Source organism: Pogona vitticeps, chromosome 2, assembly GCF_051106095.1.
Source record: "Pogona vitticeps strain Pit_001003342236 chromosome 2, PviZW2.1, whole genome shotgun sequence".
Taxonomy (NCBI): domain Eukaryota; kingdom Metazoa; phylum Chordata; class Lepidosauria; order Squamata; family Agamidae; genus Pogona; species Pogona vitticeps.
In genome coordinates, this window is record NC_135784.1 from 62,534,115 (window position 1) to 62,551,978 (window position 17,864).

The 17,864-nt window shown below is 42.6% G+C and overlaps 1 protein-coding gene across 1 annotated transcript in view; it reads left to right on the forward strand.

Moving 5' to 3' along the window:
• Positions 1-9,553, forward strand: part of PODXL2 (podocalyxin like 2) — a 58,483-nt gene extending 48,930 nt beyond the window's left edge. The window contains exons 6-8 of the mRNA XM_020798058.3: positions 107-168; positions 8,713-8,892; positions 9,043-9,553. Of these exons, the coding sequence (XP_020653717.3) occupies positions 107-168; positions 8,713-8,892; positions 9,043-9,252 (452 nt within the window). The 3' untranslated portion in view covers positions 9,253-9,553. The remainder of the gene's footprint in view (positions 1-106; positions 169-8,712; positions 8,893-9,042) is intronic.
• The last annotated feature ends 8,311 nt before the right edge of the window (positions 9,554-17,864 follow it).

Here is a 17,864-nt window from a genome sequence, read left to right on the forward strand (position 1 = left end):
GCAACAAACACACTTGTCTGCAATGGAAGGGATCTTCCAAGCAACACTATATTCTAGAGGGAATACAAATAAAATAACACTTATTTCTTTTCATTTCATTTCTTAGGGGTTGTTCCAACAAATGATGTTCTCCTAGCATTAGGTGACATACGGAGGAGCTTAGCTGAGGTAAGACATTATTCAGTCATGCAGGCAGTGCAGTTAAATTCACACCACCTTGGAAATGTGTTCCATACATACTCTACTCTTGCTGGGCTCTGAGCCCAGAATAGGCAAATTGATGGCCCAGCACTTTATAGCCAAAACCCTTTCTTTCCTGTTTGGTAACTGTTGAGTCATCAAATGTCAGTTTTAATTAGCGATGACTGATGCTGAGGATGATCTGTTTTCTTTTCTATTATAAAAGCTACTCTTATAGTCCCTTGGAATACTTTATGCTCTTGATGAAGAGCATGGAGAAATATAGAAAACATTTCTGTATCTATCACAACCACATCAGTTAAAACTCTCTGTGTGTGGTCCACAAACGCACAATGAACCTAAGTATTGCCCCTCCTTTCCCCAAACAGAGTCTCCATGCCCTTTTGCTCACAGCAGTTGAGCTTTCCCACTTTGTGTTTGAGGAGTTCTTGTCATCTAGAAAGCGGCTCATGTTTTTTTTTCTAATCCTTTAGTGAAATGGGGGTGGGGGAAAGTAGCCTTACAATGCCCTTGGGCTTGTCTTGTACCCAATCACAACAAACTGGCAAACAATGTGAAGTTCTATGGGACCTGAACTCCAGGTTACAAGAGCTCAGAAAGTGGCTGAGGGCCTGTCTCCAACACAACTTAGAACTTACCTCAGACACATTTCAGTGAATCACCTGCTCAGCCAGTCCAGCAAATATACTTGCCCCATGTCCTGCAGTGTCCTGTCACAGTATGTTACTCAGCAGTGCTAATTTGAATTGGACAGAAGAGAAGCATTGAAGGGCAGGGTGTAGGACCTATGATGGTTACATATGAAAAATAATCATCTCCTTCCCCGCCATCTCTTTAAAATTATGGCCCTAACACATAACAACACTAACCTCCTTCTATTACTGGAATCAGGTTACAGTTTCATTTTAAAAATAAAAGGGATTTATGACATGGGGAAGAAGGTCAAGGAACAAAAACATTAGTATTTATATTATAATAATCTATTGAGATTGATTCCACTATGACTGATACAAGATATTTTGATTTCAATGTAATTGGAATGTGGCATGTTAGATTTTGTTGTAACGTTTTTAACTTTCTCAATTTTATATATATTCTGTAATTTTTGTAAGTTTGGGAGGTTTAATAATTTTTCAATACATTGTGTAATATCTGTAATTTTTGTAAAATTGAACTCATTCCGTTGTGTAAGCTTTTGTAGGAAGATAGGGTACTCTTTGTTTTTTAAAAAAAGTGATTCCATCATAAATAAGATTATCCTAGATCATTCTTAATACTGAAAAGTATTATTGCCCCCACACCCCCCTTTGGCTTGAATATTCAGTGGTTTAGGTATCTGGCTGTGGAGCCAGAGGTTGGGAGTTCAATTCCCCATTATGCCTCCTGCAAAGCAGAGCTATCCTGTGTGGCCTTGGGCAAACTGCAAAGTCCTAGGGTTCCCCAAGAAGGGAATGGTAAACAACTTCTGTTTATTCTCTACCTGGAAAACCCTGGAAAGGGTTGCCATGTCAGAATTGATTTGATGGCACAGGACTAATATTATTATATTTCCAAAGGAATGGCTTTGACAGTCATCTCTTTCAGAAATGCCACTATGGCCTCATTAGTATGAGGAATAATTTGTTGTATGTAACATGGGTATCTGTAATGAGTTACTTCCAAGCTTTGTTCTTGATTCGTAGGAAGTAATGGGTGACCTTAAGCGTGGGGGGAATAGTGACGTATTTAGCATTCACAGTTTGTCATAGATAAAACTTCCTCCCAAAATGTTATAAGGTCTGTACATTTCTGTCAGGGCTGATCAGTAGCACTTGATTATGTTGTAAGGTACATTCTGCTTTTTTGCTTGTGGAACATCTTGAATGTGTACTGAGTTTGGAATCAAATTAGAAAATATTAAACAAAGAAAATACAAAAATGGTGTGAAAATGACAGAGACGGCAAATAGTGTCTCTGGAAACATTGCTGTGACGGCTGCGATGACGTCACCTGCCTATCATGGTTATGCTGGAACCCATCTGCCTATAGCAGAGCAGGAGGTGGGACTCCAGGAGGTGGAGCTGTGTATATAAGGGGGGGGAGTGAATGATGTGAGATGGTTTTTTAGGGAGTCAAGAGTTATGGAGAGTTAGAGTTGAGAGTTATGAAGAGTTAAGGTCTGAGTGATAGTGTGTATGAGGGGATACTTTATTATTACTGATTGCCTTTTTATTTTAGTTGATAAAGTGATTGTGATGAACCCAGACCTACTGGGATATGCCACAGTTTCACTAAGCTGCCACCAACCATTCCCTGTAAGGAGTCACACAGACCAGGAATGGATTTTTAACAAATAAAGGAATAAGGTTTATTTAAACAACACACAGGGAAAATAAAATGATCAAGTGAATAAGATACAGTAACGTGGCTTAGTCTCAATCATGCATACACCAGTTTGGTTCACTCAGAACACTCTTAAATAAAGCACAGACCCTGAACCTATCAGTTCTGGCTAACCATACAGACACCTGAACCTATCAGGTTGGTACTGACTGACACACAGTAGTACCCTGTCTGACACACAGACTCCCACACCAGCTTCTTCTTCCCAGCTTCTCCAGCTTCCCCTCACAAGCTCCACATATATATACAGTACAGCCCCTCCTCCTGATGTCCCGCCTTCCACTCCCCATAGGATGGAACTTTCCCTCCAAACCCATGACAGACAGGTAACATCAGTGCTGTATGTAACACCTCCCCTCTTTATAAGTTGTTTTGTAGGGGGAAAGCTAAGGTGCTTTTCACCAAAAAACAACCTGGTTAAAACACACAAAAACAGTTATATAATAACATACAATACCATACTTACTTATACTTACACTCTAAGTTACCCATATCAATTAGGCATCTAAACATTTACCATTTACAATACAACAAGTTACCTTTATTCATACAAACCAAGTTAAAAAAAAACCAGGTACATTTAACCTTTGGTCACCAAAATATATACATAGTCCATGTTCCTTCGCCGTCTTCAATCTTCAGGTCTTCTTGACAAGGCGTCAGCAACACAGTTCACTGACCCTCTGACCACCTTCACTTCAAAGTCATAGTCCTGCAGGTTTAAAGCCCACCTCATAAGTTTACTATTGTGGGTTTTCATTGTCTTTAACCATTGCAGTGGTGAATGGTCAGTGCACAGAATAAAATGTCTTCCCCAGATGTAAGGCTTGGCCTTCTGGATCGCGTAGACTATGGCCAGGCACTCCTTTTCCACGGTTGCCAAATGTCTCTCACCTTTCTGGAGTTTCCTACTCAGGTAGGACACTGGATGCTGGTCACCATTTTCATCCTCCTGGCAAAGAACTGCTCCTACCCCGCTGTTAGACGCATCGGTGTAGATGATGAACTCCCGGTCGAAGTCGGGAGCACGCAGCACTGGATAGTTGATGAGGGCCTCCTTCAACCTCTGGAACGCCTCCTCACAGTCGCTGGTCCACGGGATGCGGTCATCAGTCTTCTTCCTCGTCAGATCGGTCAGCGGAGCCGCAATCTCGCTAAACCTCGGGATGAACTTTCTGTAGTAGCCCACCAACCCAAGAAATGATTTGACTTTTTTCTTGGTGTTGGGTCTGGGCCAATCACGAACTGCTTCTATCTTGGCCTCTAGGGGTTTTATCACTCCTCCCCCTACTATGTGACCCAAGTATTTTATTTCTGGGCTACCCAGCTGACACTTGCTCGCCTTTACCGTTAGCCCTGCTGCACTTAACCTCTGCAGCACTAACTCCAGGTGTTTCAGGTGATCTTCCCAGGTATTACTGAAGATCCCTATGTCGTCAATGTAGGCCACAGTAAAGTCACTGAGCCCTGCTAAGGTCTGGTCCATCAGCCTTTGGAATGTGGCTGGTGCATTTCTGAGACCAAAGCTCAGGACTCGAAACTCATAGAGACCAAAAGGGCTGCAAAAGGCGGTCTTTTCTTGATCCCTGGGATCAATTCTTAATTGCCAATATCCCTTTACCAGGTCCAATGATGAGATGAACCGACAACCCCCTATGGTTTCAATCAGGTTGTCTAGCCTGGGCATTGGGTAGGCATCAGGAGTGGTTACGCGGTTTAATTTCCTGTAATCTACACGAAACCTAATGCTCCCATCAGGCTTGTCCACTAGGACTATCGGAGAGGACCAAGGACTAGAAGAGGGGACGATTATGTTCTCCCTAAGCATCTCGTCCAGCTCCTTCCGCACCTTGTCCCTATAGGGTCCCGTCACTCAGTATGGGGATACTGCTTGCGGGGGTGCATCCCCTGTGTGGATCCGATGCATCACTCCCTTCACTATCCCCGGCTTATTGGAAAACACCTTTTGATATTTGATGAGCAGCATTTTTAGTTCTTGCTGCTGGTCTTGGGTGAGTGCAGGACTGATCTTTACCTCCTCTGGGTTGTATTTTACTTCTCCTCTACCCTCCCAGAAGGGTAATTCAGCTTCCTCACTCTCAGCTGCCTTTATTGCAAATAAAACCCTCTGTTCCCCTCTGTAGTAGGGTTTTAGGGCATTCACATGTACCACCCTCCTTGCTTGGTTTTCCTCCTGCTCTATAAGGTAGTTCAGATCTGACATCTTGGAAATGACCCTATATGGTCCTGCCCATTTGAGCTGCAGTTTGTTCTCTCTGCAGGGCCTAAGCCAAAGCACTTCCTCCCCTGGGTCAAAGTGCCTCTCTCTAGCTTTGTGGTCATACCATGTTTTCTGTCTGACCTTCTGAGCTTGCAGGTTTTCTGCTGCTAGCTCTTGGTTTCTCTTTAGGTCATTCATCAAGGTGTCTATGTATGTCACAACGTCTTGTGGGTCATCCTGGGTGATCTGCTCCCAATTTTGTTTGATCAAATCAAGGGGCCCTTTCACCCTTCTCCCAAATAAAAGTTCAAACGGACTGAACCCAGGACTGGCTTGTGGCACTGATCGATAAGCAAACAAAAGGGATTGCAGCTTCTGGTCCCAATTGTTTGGATTCTCTGCCAAGTAAGCCCTAATCATGCGCATTAGAGTCCCATTGAACTTCTCAGTTAACCCACTACTTTCAGGGTGATAGGCAGTGGTTTCCTTGTGCTTAATTCCACAGATTTGCCATAAGCGTTTCATGAGCTTCGATGTGACCGATGCGCCCAAATCTGTGATTATTTCTGAGGCAAATCCCATCCTGGACATATACCCCACCAAGGCATCTGCCACTGTGTTAGTTTCAATGTTAGTCAAGGGTATGGCTTCAGGGTACCTCGTGGCATGGTCCACAATGGTGAGAATGAACCTGTTCCCCCTCTTTGTGGCCTTGGGCAAAGGTCCCACAATATCCACCCCTATGCATTTGAACGGAGTGTCAATCACAGGCAAAGGGCACAACTTTGCTTTGGTCCTGTCGCGGCTATTCCCCTGCCTTTGACACACATCACATTGTTTACAGAACTCTTTGATCTGCTTCCCTATTTCAGGCCAGTAAAAATTCTGTGTGATTCTCTGCTGTGTTTTGTTCACCCCTAAGTGTGCAGCAAACATGTCAGAGTGCCCCCTTTGTAAGATCATGGGGTGATACTTTTCAGGTACCACTAGCTGACTTCTGATCCCATCTCCCCCTTTTGAGATATTCCTCAGGGTCTCTCTATATAAAATTCCCTTTTTCTCTCGAAATCTCACTGGGGTTTCAGGTGTTAGCTGGGCGTCTGTCACCTGTTCAAAACATTTTTGGAGAGTGGCGTCTGCCTTTTGCTCTTGGCCAAATCGGCTGTCTGTGGTTAAGGTTTCCACCACAGCTTCGGAACTCCCCCCACCTGCTTCCGTCTCTGGCTCATCATTACCCCCCGGAACTGTCCCCGTGGTGGCTTGTGAACGCGTAATCACTAGCACCCATTTCACATGTTCAGCCAGGTCATTTCCCACGAGCACGGCTGCTGGCAGAGTCGATGAAATCGCTAGCCGCCAAACTCCCCTCCAGCCTTGAAAGTACACAGGTACCTCAGCTACTGGCAGCGAGATCACCTGTCCCTCAATCCCTGCCACCTTTATGCTCTCATTCGGGATTATATACTCCCTAGGAATAATATCTGGATGGCACAGGGTCACCTGGGAACAAGTATCCCTTAACCCCCGATACTGATGGTCAAGTATTCCTACGTCCACCCCTGCTGTTTCAAACAACTGAGAATCTGTTCTCACAAGTAAGCAGCGCCTGACCTCCACAAGAGGACCATTTTCCTCAGCCTGATCAGCAGATGTAACTGTTCCAGATTGAGTAGCCATGGCAACAGGCTCCCTCAGTGACAAGGAGCTTTGCTCTTTCTGGACACAGAACACAGCTTTTGGCTTGGTTCCACTCGAATCATGAGGCACATTTCCTTTTAGCTGCTTTAATTTCTCACACTCTGAGATTAGATGGCCCTTTCCTTGACAGAAATAACATTTTCTGCTGTATTTGGAGTCTTTCTCATCTTGTTTTGGTTTTCCCTCCAAAATCTGAGGTCTTGGTTTCATGTCTGAGGGCTTCCCTTCACCATGGGCCCCTCCCCCTTGCTGGTTTTTCCCTGGTCCCTGAGAGTACTTGCTGTAGGTTTCTTTGGGTTTACCTATCGATTTCCCCTCAGCACCTAAGGGCTTTCTTATTTGGGAAATAAAATCTGTGATCTCGGCCGCTTCCGCCACAGATTTCGGTTTCCTTTCCCTCACCTGGAACTTCAGTTCCCCATGCAGGACTGAATAGAACTGTTCCAGCGCTATCAAGTCTTTGAGCTGCTGAAAGGTCTCTGTCCCCTCCTGAGATAGCCATTTCTCTAGCAGCCTCACCAATTGGGCCCCCACTTGGGTAAAAGTCTGCTCTGGTTTCTTGGTGAGTGACCTGAATCTTTGCCTCAGCTGTTCCACATTTATCCCATGTCTGGCAAACACCAGTTTTTTAAACTCAGAGAAGTCTTTTAGCAGCTCCTCTGGCATCTCTGCATAGACTTCTGCCAGGCTGCCACTGATTAAAGATCGCATGATGGTCATCTTCTCAGTTTCCCTTACTGAGAAGTCCACAAACGCTCTTTCCACTAGGGAAAAGAACACCTCAGGGCAATCTCCCTTGTGGTATACAGGGAATTTCTTCAGGTCAGTTTTAGACAATTGGCCTCCCTCAGAATCTCTATTGTTATTATTGTTCTGATTCATCAGTTCCAATTTTCTTAGCTCAAACGCCATTTTCTCTCTCTCCAATCTTTCTGCTCTTTCCATTCTCTCTCTCTCTAATTCAAATTGCCTTTGTTTCTCTCTTTCCCTTTCCTCCATTTCCCTCACCCTCAGTTCATGCTGTTGGGCTATGAGCATTTTCCTGAGTTCTGGGTTCTGTTCTCCCGTGCTGTTACCCTGCACTGAGCCAAATTCATCCTCAGAACCTTGGTCAACCTGGGGGTCTTTCACTTCACCCATTTCTGCCATTTGGCTTCGGGTCAAGGGCATAATCCCCCTCCAGAACAGGCTGCTTTCAAAAGTCAAGCCTCAAAATAAAGCGACCACTTTTTTTTTCCTCTTTTGCCTCAGAACCAGCCTTCTATAGATTGCTGCTGTTCCTTCAGCACGAACTTGCAACTGTTGCCAGGCAGAATCCACCCCCTCTGCTAGGCCTCTCAGCAGACAGGCTAGATCACTGTTACTTCACGCAGCTTTGCCTCAGCTCTTTCCCGCCAAAACGGGTTGCCTCCGAGCTCCCTAATCTAGTCCCCCCAATCTGAGGTGGCACGTTCTTCCACTAGCGTACCTCCCCGTGAGGTAAGCCTAGAAGATTACCTACGCGCCCTCAGATTTTCCCTGACTAGACCCCCCTTGCTCTGGGCACACTTGCCAAGGCTTTGCTGGACCACTGGACAACTGGACCAGTCGTATCCCACACGCTGGACACCAATCAATGTGACAACCCCAGACCTACTGGAGTATACCACCCTTTAGTTAAGCTGCCACCAACCATTCCCTATAAGGAGTCACACAGACCAGGAATGGATTTTAATAAACAAAAGAACAAGGTTTATTGAAATAACAAACAGGGTAAATAAAAAGATCAGGTAAATAGGATAATGTAACGTGGCATAGTCCCAACCATATACATACAACAGATTAGCTCCCACAGAACACTTTAAAGTAAAGCATAGACCCTGAACCTATCAGTTCTGGCTACCTATAAAGAAACCTGAACCTATCAGGTATGTACTAACTGACACACAGTTGTACCCAGTCTGACACACAGACTCCAACTCTTCACTCTCCACATCAGCTCCAAATATATATACAGTACAGCTCCTCCCCCCTGATGTCCCGCCTTCCACTCCCCATAGGATGGAACTTTCCCTCCAAACCCATGACAGACAGGTACCATCAGTGCTGTATGTGACAGACAGGTACATATAGAAGAAGAGGGACTCTCAGATTTAGGACTACTTGACACTTGTATGTGGTAAATATGTTTGAAGCAAGCTCATCTACTTAATAAATATTTTTGGTTTTAGATTGGAATCCAGAACTATACAACAACCACAAGTTGCCAGTCACGTCCCAGCCAGACCCACAGTGATTATGGGAAACTCTTTGTGGTGCTGGTCATCATTGGATCGATCTGTGTCATCATCATTATAATGGGACTGATTTATAATTGCTGGCAGAGGCGCCTTCCCAAGATGAAGAACATGGTGAGCTCCTATATAGTATACAGGTTGGATACTTATTCTCCAAAGGCCAGAGAAAAGGGGGGGAGGTGGTTGGGTCATTCCCATGTGCTCCTCTCCCTTTCTTTAGGTTTAAAAATCAAGCTTCCCGTTTCCATTTTCCTTCTTTTCTAGTCACATGGTGAGGAACTACGGTTTGTCGAGAATGGCTGCCATGACAATCCCACCCTGGATGTAGCCAGTGATAGCCAATCAGAAATGCAAGAAAAGAAACCGAGTGTGAACGGTGGGAGAGCTGTTAACGGACCAGAGAGTTGGGATGTTCTCATTAACAAGCGGCCAGGTGAAGAAGGAGAGGTGTTTGAGGAAGACACACACCTTTAAAAGAGGAGTCCTTGTTCTCTGATTGCACTCTTGCTTGACTTAAGGGCCATATGGGGAGGGTGGCTCCTCAGGAACTAATTTTTCAGGTTGGGAATGGATCTGACCATCATGGTCCCAAGGCACTATCACAGTCCTGGAGCCAGAAGGGCCACCCTGAGCAGAGGGGGTGGGGGTGGGTGGGGCGTGTTTGTGTGTTGTCAGTAGCGCCAATGCTTTAATCACGTTTAAAATGCACTTGCTCTAGTTCTTTTGTAGAAGTAGAGAATGGCCAAGTTTTGAAAATAAATGGTATCAAGGCTTAGTGCTGCCCCAGCCTTTATTGAAGGATTTGTCAGTTACAGGCCAGCTATACGCAGAAGCAACGGGGTCCGCTGTCCATCTCAAAAGGTGCAATAAGAGGAGCAATGAGGGAAACCTGTGCATCTTTCTTCTTTTAAAAAGGGAAGCAGTGGATTAAGACAGTCTTGTAATTTGTCACTTAGGCTGTTGCCTAGCACAAGAATCTACACCAAGTGGTTTGCTAGATTTTCTGTTCCATCTGCCATGTGATACATACATACAAGTGGCTTGGGCTAATGTATCTTTTTGTAGGCTGATGGGTTGTGGTTTTTTTTAACTTCTCTGTATGATTGTGTTAGCAGGCAAAGGTATTCTTCACAGGCACCAAATGTTCTGTATTGTCCTAATTCTATATTCCAACAAGGTACCGTATCTCCACCTCCCCCCCTTGCCATGTTCTTAGAAGTAGGAACTCCTGTGTATCAACATAATTTTCTAAAAATCTGAATTAGATCTAACCCTGAATTGATCTAGCTTGAGTGGTCTGAATTAGGAAAATGGTTTTTCTAATGCAGAATTCCTGTTGTGTCACCAAGGGTCCCAGACTGGCAGCTGGAGGGCTTAAGGAAGGAGAGTGGGCATGACACCTTATCCTGGGAGGTCCCTCTCACTTCACTTAATGGATTTACTAAACAATAACAATGATTAATGCCCCTAGTATTGTTGGACCTATTTTGAATGAAACAGATGGGAAAGCTGAGGCTCTCTTCTGTACCATGCAGTGATTTTTGCTTTAATTCTACCTTGCTATATGCCAAGGATATACCAGTCAGAAAAAAATGAGGCTAGTTTATCAATGCCCTTGAGATTAAAGTGAAGAAGTCCTTTGTGAATGTGTCTCTGATATGCCTTGGGCAATTCAGAATGCCCCAGGCTTCTCTGCAAGCTCTTCATGAGAAACACTTGCATGTGCAGAATGTTATCTGGCCTTCTATAGACAGTGGGGTTGATTTTGTCTAAGGATGCGATCAGATGGGCATTTAGCCTGTTGTTTGATCTTCTGCAGGGACATGTTCATTCGCTCCTTTTTCTGGAAATCACACAATGTAATCACTAGAGCAGAGGTCTCAAACATGCGGCCAGGGGGGCATTTGCGGCCCGCCGGATGATAGTTTGTGGCCCCCACTTCCCTGTCCCCCCTGAAGCACCCACACATCCTCTGCTGTCAAGAATCAAAAAAAGCCTCACCTCGCTTGCCGGCTCTCTCCCAAGACAGTGCCTCTTGCACCCTCTCTTTCTCTCTCTGCACCTCCAGCACCAGCCCAGCCAGTGGCCACCTCAGCGCCCGGCGGTGCTTCCTCCTCCTCCTCTTCGTCCTGCTTCAGCTGCCTCACAAAGTCGTGGTGGGGGTAGCGGCTGCTGCTGAGTGCACCTTTTTTTGAGGGGGGCCTCAGAGGAAGGTTGCCGGAGCTCCGTGTGTGTGTGTGTGTGTGCACACCTGTGGGGGCGCACACATACCTGTGGGGGTGCACACACATCTGTGGGGGGCCCTCCTCCTCCTGACTAGGCAGTCGCCAGTGCTCCCTCCCTTCTCTGCTTCTTCATCCTGCTGCTGCTGCTGGTGGTAGTGAAGAAGGAGTCGGAGGGGGTCATGGCCGGCGACGAGGGTTCGCGCGCCCCTCTTCCTCCTCCTCCTCGGAGCCCCAGCCGGGCTAAGGGAATCCCTCGGCGGCTTCCTCGGGCTCTTGCTCCGCTTAGTGGAAAATCTGATGTGGCCCAGCATCACCCAGACTCTGCCTCCAGCGGCCCTCAGGTAAATTGAGTTTGAGACCCCTGCACTAGAGGGAACCAAACCATCTCTTGACTGTTCCCACCTGCACCTTTCTGGACATCTGTCAGGAGCTTTTGTGTGTGTGTGTGTACATCACTGTTTTGGTTTGTTTCCAGCATGTGTTATAGTTTAAAATGAACCAAAACAAGCTTTTGGCTGATAGAGTTCTTTCCACTATTATTTTGCCATATCGTGAAGTGGCTTAAGAAGAGCCATTTCCTTTACGCGGCTGTGGAGGCACAGAAGAACTGAACATTTCTTTTAGAATGTAATGGAGCATGGCTGATGTACAACATCACTTATACATAAATTTTAAAACTTAGAAATTTTCCTCCTGAAAGCAGGAGGAGACTGGAGGGGACAATAAGGGGCATTAAAAAAAAGGTCTTTGACTTGTCCTAAAAGTCTGGTCAAGAACCTACCCGCAGCCAAATCCGTGGTAAATTGGGTTCTAGACAAGCTTTTGACTGGAACTTTCAGACAAGCAGAAGAAAATGGTTGTTGTGGGTTTTTCGGGCTCTTTGGCCATGTTCTGAAGATGGTCCTCTGAAGATGCCGGGCACAGAGACTGGTGAAACGTCAGGAAGAACAACCTTCAGAACACGGCCAAAGAGCCCGAAAAACCCACAGCAACCATTAGATCCTGGCTGTGAAAGCCTTCGCGAAAGCAGAAGAAAAGTCGTTCAATGCTCCTTCATGTGTCCTCCCACTTCCAGGAGGAAGTCTCGTAATTTAAAATATATTTATAAGTGATTCAGCACATCAGCATTGCTCTGTTACACTCTAAAATTTTTTTTTCACATCCTTTGTGCCAGATACTCTAATTTCTTAAGCCACTTCACAATATGTTGAATTGACAGTTGAAGGAGCTGGACCAAACAGGGTCTCTCGAGGTGCATTTGGACATGACGATTGCACCAAATGGTTTACTGGACCTGTCCACCACACTGTTTAGACCAATCCATTCTGCTCCAATTGAGCCCTTGCAGACAAGCCCTAAGATACTTTCAACCCATTTCTTTGGAGTGTTTCCCTGTCACACACATCCAGTGACTTGTTTCACTTTGACAAAGCAACAACACGTTTTATGGTGGCATATCTAACTGAATTGTATTTTCCATTAATCATACTTGGTTTTAAAGAAAAGCATCTCTCACATACAGAAGATTCATGTATATATAATGAGAATTGACAGTGAACTTGTAATTGCAATATGTTGGCATCTAATCTGTAGTTGATTCTGAGCACTGAAATCTGATCTCTATAAAACATAAAGCAATCTTGGCAGCATTCTTTAGTTTTATATATAAATATATAAACACTGCTCAAATGTAATTTCTAAACAGTATTGTACACTTCTCCTCCAAAATTGCACACGTGGAAAGTAAGATTAATAATAGTTCCCTAGCCAAATTCCAGTTGGAGTAGATAAGGTATGAATTTTACCTTCTAGGATTGCATTTTTTCCTTGTCAAGTGAGGAGACATGTACTACCTAAACTATCTTTCACTGATGCTATTTTAAGATCCTCTACTGCCTTTTGTTATTCATTTGCTTTACTCTATGCCTCCTTTCTCTGCAAATAGAGGTCTTATCCATTTTTTTGCTGACTACCCTAGGGGCTATGGTGAGGTTAGTTGCTTCCTTGCTCATGTTTAGAAGAAAAAGCCAACCACGTTGCATTTCCCTCATTCTGCCTCCCCAACTCTACTATTCTTTGCTCTCTTATTACCAAATTCTACTTGCTTCCCTGCAACAAAATGCCTTCCACCCTTGTGACGGGGTACAGATTATGAAATCGTTGAAAATGGCACATTCTTCATTAATCATGAGGTGGAAAAGTAAAATTAAGAGAAGGAAATATTCATGGGACTCTCTTGTACATAGTCATGATTGTCAGCCTGTTACCTTTTGCAATATAAAAATTAGCCATAGTATTTTGAGTTTTGAGTCTATCTAGTAAGCTAATAAGTAAAAATAAAATCCAGTGGATGATACTCTGGGCATTAAGATGAGTAGGGTATCCCAAGACATAATTTGTCTGAGGTTTTTATGCCAACCCTCTCATTGCTCAACCTTTGGTTTGCTCCTCTGTATTTCTTGTGAACAGAAGAGGAATTTATCATAGTCTGGAAGGGAAATGCCATATAATACTGGGGACTGAATATAATGCAGTTAGAATGAATTACAATTCTTGAGTCATGTAGAGGCAATAGAAATAACCTGGAATGCTTGGGGTTCTCCATTGTTATCACCTAACTGCAGCTGCAGATCTCTTCCACAACTTGATTGTGGATTTGGTAATTTCAGTAGCGCATTCTGTTCTTCCTTGACAACTCCTTATCACAACACAATCTCAGCTTCCTATCTTTTTGCTCTTCTGGTCTGTGGCCTGCAGCTGTTAGACCTCAGGTGTCCACAACATTCTTGCTATGTCTGTGTTTAGTATTAATCCCAAAGTTGACTTATCCTATTTATGCTAAACGGGAACCCGAGTGATCCATATCTGCTTGCATGCCCCATGGTGTTCATGTTCCACTGCACTTAAAAATTGTGTTCCATTAGTTATTGCCAGCTGGAGGGTTTGTTTGGGGGAGGCACCTACTGTGCTTACCCAGCAATTGTATATTTGCTTTAAATTGCTTCCCATGATGAATTTACATATGGTTTGGTGGATTTTCCTGTGCCAATATAGATAATATAGATATATTTGTGTGGAATGAGCTATAATGGTAGGAAGTGGATCTCCCAATGTTTGTGGCAAGCTGCAGTATGCAAACTCCTGGGCAAGTGAAAATGTTTGTTATAAGGAGATATTTCAGCGATGGTCTTTACACAGCCACCGTTTGGTTTGAGTTGGATCCGTCACTGGATGCTTGGTTTAGAACCTTCTATTAAAAATACATGAAGAAGTAACACATTACAGTGTATAAATAAAAACAAAAATGTAGTCGCTGTTAAATTACCTTGGCTATCATGAAAATTCTTTATTACATCTGTTTACGACAGTCATTTATGACAAAAATGGGTTCCTTAACTCTATTTATACACCATCAAAAGATTAAGAGGAAGAGGAGGCATTCTGTAAAGTGAAGTTGATTTGATAGAAAATATTAATTGAACTCTCAGCTGAGACCATGACATAAAATTCCTACTTTTCAGTTTCCTCTCTTGTGGGACTCTGTAATATGAAAAATGGTTGGAACTGCGACCCCACTATATTTTTTACATCATTCACTGTGTAAAAAGCCACTGTTAGTGAACTTCCTTTGTAGTAAGAATTGTAATACTATGCTTCTTTTTAATGAAGCAATCAGGCTTGCAAAAAAGCTGTTTTATTCTGAAATAATCCACATAGCATGATTTCTTGTGAGTCACACTCTTTGATGTGTTTTGGGCACAATTTTCCCCTAAGGAAAGAGACTGAAGAAATGAAATTGGAAGAGTGTGAAATAATTCCTTCAAGAACTAGCTTTTGAAAGAAAAATGCCACATTACGACTAGAACCTACAGTATTGTGAAACATCACATAGGAAATTGTAAATGTGGTTTTTGCTATTTTCTGCCAAGCTGTGGCACTCCCAATATGTCCCAAATGCACAACAGACAGCTGGAACACTTGCACATACCAGTTACACATTTTTTAGGTTTGCACTGCAGAAATCCAGTAAGATTCTGGGCTATGGTTATTAATCTTTTTAATACATATAAAATAGTGCCTTGAATAAAGGATACAATCAAATGCATGCTATTTCCTATGTTTCCTTTTTGGCTATCAATATGTTTGATGATTTTAAAAATAATTCTAATAATAATCTCAGAACTGCAGAGCTGGAAGGGACAATAAAATGCACAATTGTTGGAAACTTGGTTTTAATGTTGACATTCACGAATGGGTTATTATGCCTTTAATGGGCAAATTGGGAGGACAATAGAAATAGGCAAACCTCAAGATCTTGACATCTTGATGAGGAAAAATATTATGAAAAGCAGGTGAGGAGGGTAAGGCAGATTTGAGGCTGAAGTAATGAAGTTGGTGTGGTCAGTGTCTTGAGAGAAAAGGAGAGAAGAGGCTGAAGACTTCAAATTGAGCTCTACCAGTTTATGGTTTTAGGTTGCACACGGGAGTCCAAACAAGATTTTTATTGTACTGTACAATATCTAAAGCCACACTGACCTCTGGTGGTAGCTAGGAGAAGTGTAACTGAAAGAATGTTCCCCCCCCAAGCCCATTTCATGGTTTTAATAGTTTTCAAAGAGGTAGACATGTACTGTTAACCTGTTTCAGTATGTATAACAAAAACAAATGTATTGGGGAACCTTAAAGAAACATCACAGTACCAACTGATTTCTATACTTGCAGCTAACCATTTAAATCATACATTTCACAATGTGAAGCCACTAGCAAAGAAAGTTGAAAGGCTCTCTGCTAACGTAGAAAAGTCTATAGAAGAAACATCTGTTGTCATAAAGGATTACTGGCTGTTTGTGCACTGCCCAGTGTAAGAAAATATATATATATATATATATATATATATATATATATATATATATATATATATATATATATATATATATATATATATATATATATATATATATATATATATATATATATATATATATAAAAAGAAACATTATTGTCATGAAAGTGAACTTACCCATTAACAGTGGAGTTGATGTATTTATGATTAATGCCTAGTTTTTGATGATGGATAGGGGAAACAGTGCTTCTGCAGGCCAAGAGAAAGTGGGGGAAAGCAAACACAGCACTCTACAGAAATGGAGGGAACCTTGCATGGGTCTTGGATGTTTGCAAAAATGGTTTTTTAAAAATAAAATAGCTTCTGATCCTTAATAGATCCCTACTTACTGGCTGCACTACTGTTTCTATGAAAAAAAGAAGCAATATTTTAAAGATCCATTTAACTGAATCTATTTAACTGGAGCAACTCTTTTTGATCCTCATTCCCTGAATGAAGCTAACTATACAGTAGTTTACATTCCCACCATGATTTAAGCTTCTAACCAGACAAACAAGGAAGCCATGCTTTATACCTGCTTTTTGCCTTCTTTAAACACACCTTAAGAAGATTTTGCCTGGCCAACTTTGCCATGTATTTTTGGGACATTTATAGTTTTTCTGCACTACTCACAAGTTAACTGGTACTGTAAATGCCTGAACAAGTGGGATTTTTATTCCGTGAAAACTTGCATTGTTTGGTTTTCAGTGGTCTAATAAAAGGTGTCACATTCTTCTACAGTTTTGTATTGTGTGATGACCACATGGCTTCCTTTGGATTTTTTTTTTTTGCCTGCTTTCATCTTCCATTTCCTCTGTGCTCAGCTTCTAAAATTCACAACTTCGTTTCTGTCATCAGAAGTGTTCCTTTCTTGAAGCAGACCAATAGCCTTAAGTAGTTGGTTAGTGAAATCAACCAAAACACCAAATTGCAGTTAGCACAAATTGTGGTTTATAAACCAGCCTCCACCGGTGATTTATTATATACTGGTTTGACAAATCATGGTTTGAAAACTTTATAGGTTGAGACATAATGCCAAATCATGTCTTGACATTCTGTCTGAATAGAGCCATAAGCACGAACAGCCTATACACTGCACCTAGATTCACCTCTCCAGCTACAGCTGCTCAACAGTTGCATCCATTGACAGCAGGAGATGGCTGAAAATGTAAGAGGCCCAACTAAACACTACTAAAATGTACAAGACCATGTTTTGTTTTGTTTTTTTGACAGTAAAACAAAATATATTGCCTCCCTGATTAAAGTATATTATGAACACTTTCAAGGGTGTGATATCTACCGGAGTTTCTATATTCTTTCTTTAAAAAATACAAAAAATTATGTACGACTTATTCTTTGTCACTGATCATAATTGTTGCTTAGGCTTCATCAAAGTCTTGGTGCTAATTATGATCATTTCTGTTGCTTAGGCCTTTTCATCATGTATTTGACGGGATGGGAAGATACCATCTAGATCAGATCAGCCTTATTAAAAGTCACTCTGTGGCCCTTAACTGATAATTTAAAGTTCTCTTATAATAAGTCAGTGAGCCTCTCCTTAGCAGAAGCTAGAGAGGAATACTGGATACTAGAAACATTTACAGGAGCTCCCTCTTCACCTTTCCTTGTATTTGATCTTTTCCTGTAAGATGATGGCTTATGTTGTGAAATCGTTAAATGATGTCAGCAAGTTATTTCTAATAAGAATTCAAGGTAATCCAGATTTGGATCAACCTAGCAGAGAGGTCTTAAGATGACTAGAATTCTGCAGGTTGAAACCGGCAGCGCCTCTTGTAGGGAAAAAAAAAGCCTCTCTGAAAACTACTTGCAGCATGGTGACAAATTACCCCACAGAATTCAGCAGAGAAATATTTTTTAAAAATTGGACTAGAATTGCCACTATTTTCAGTAGGTATTTGGGGAGTTTTTATTATTGTTATTAGTTTTATGCTGCATTTCTCCCAACAAGGGACACAAAG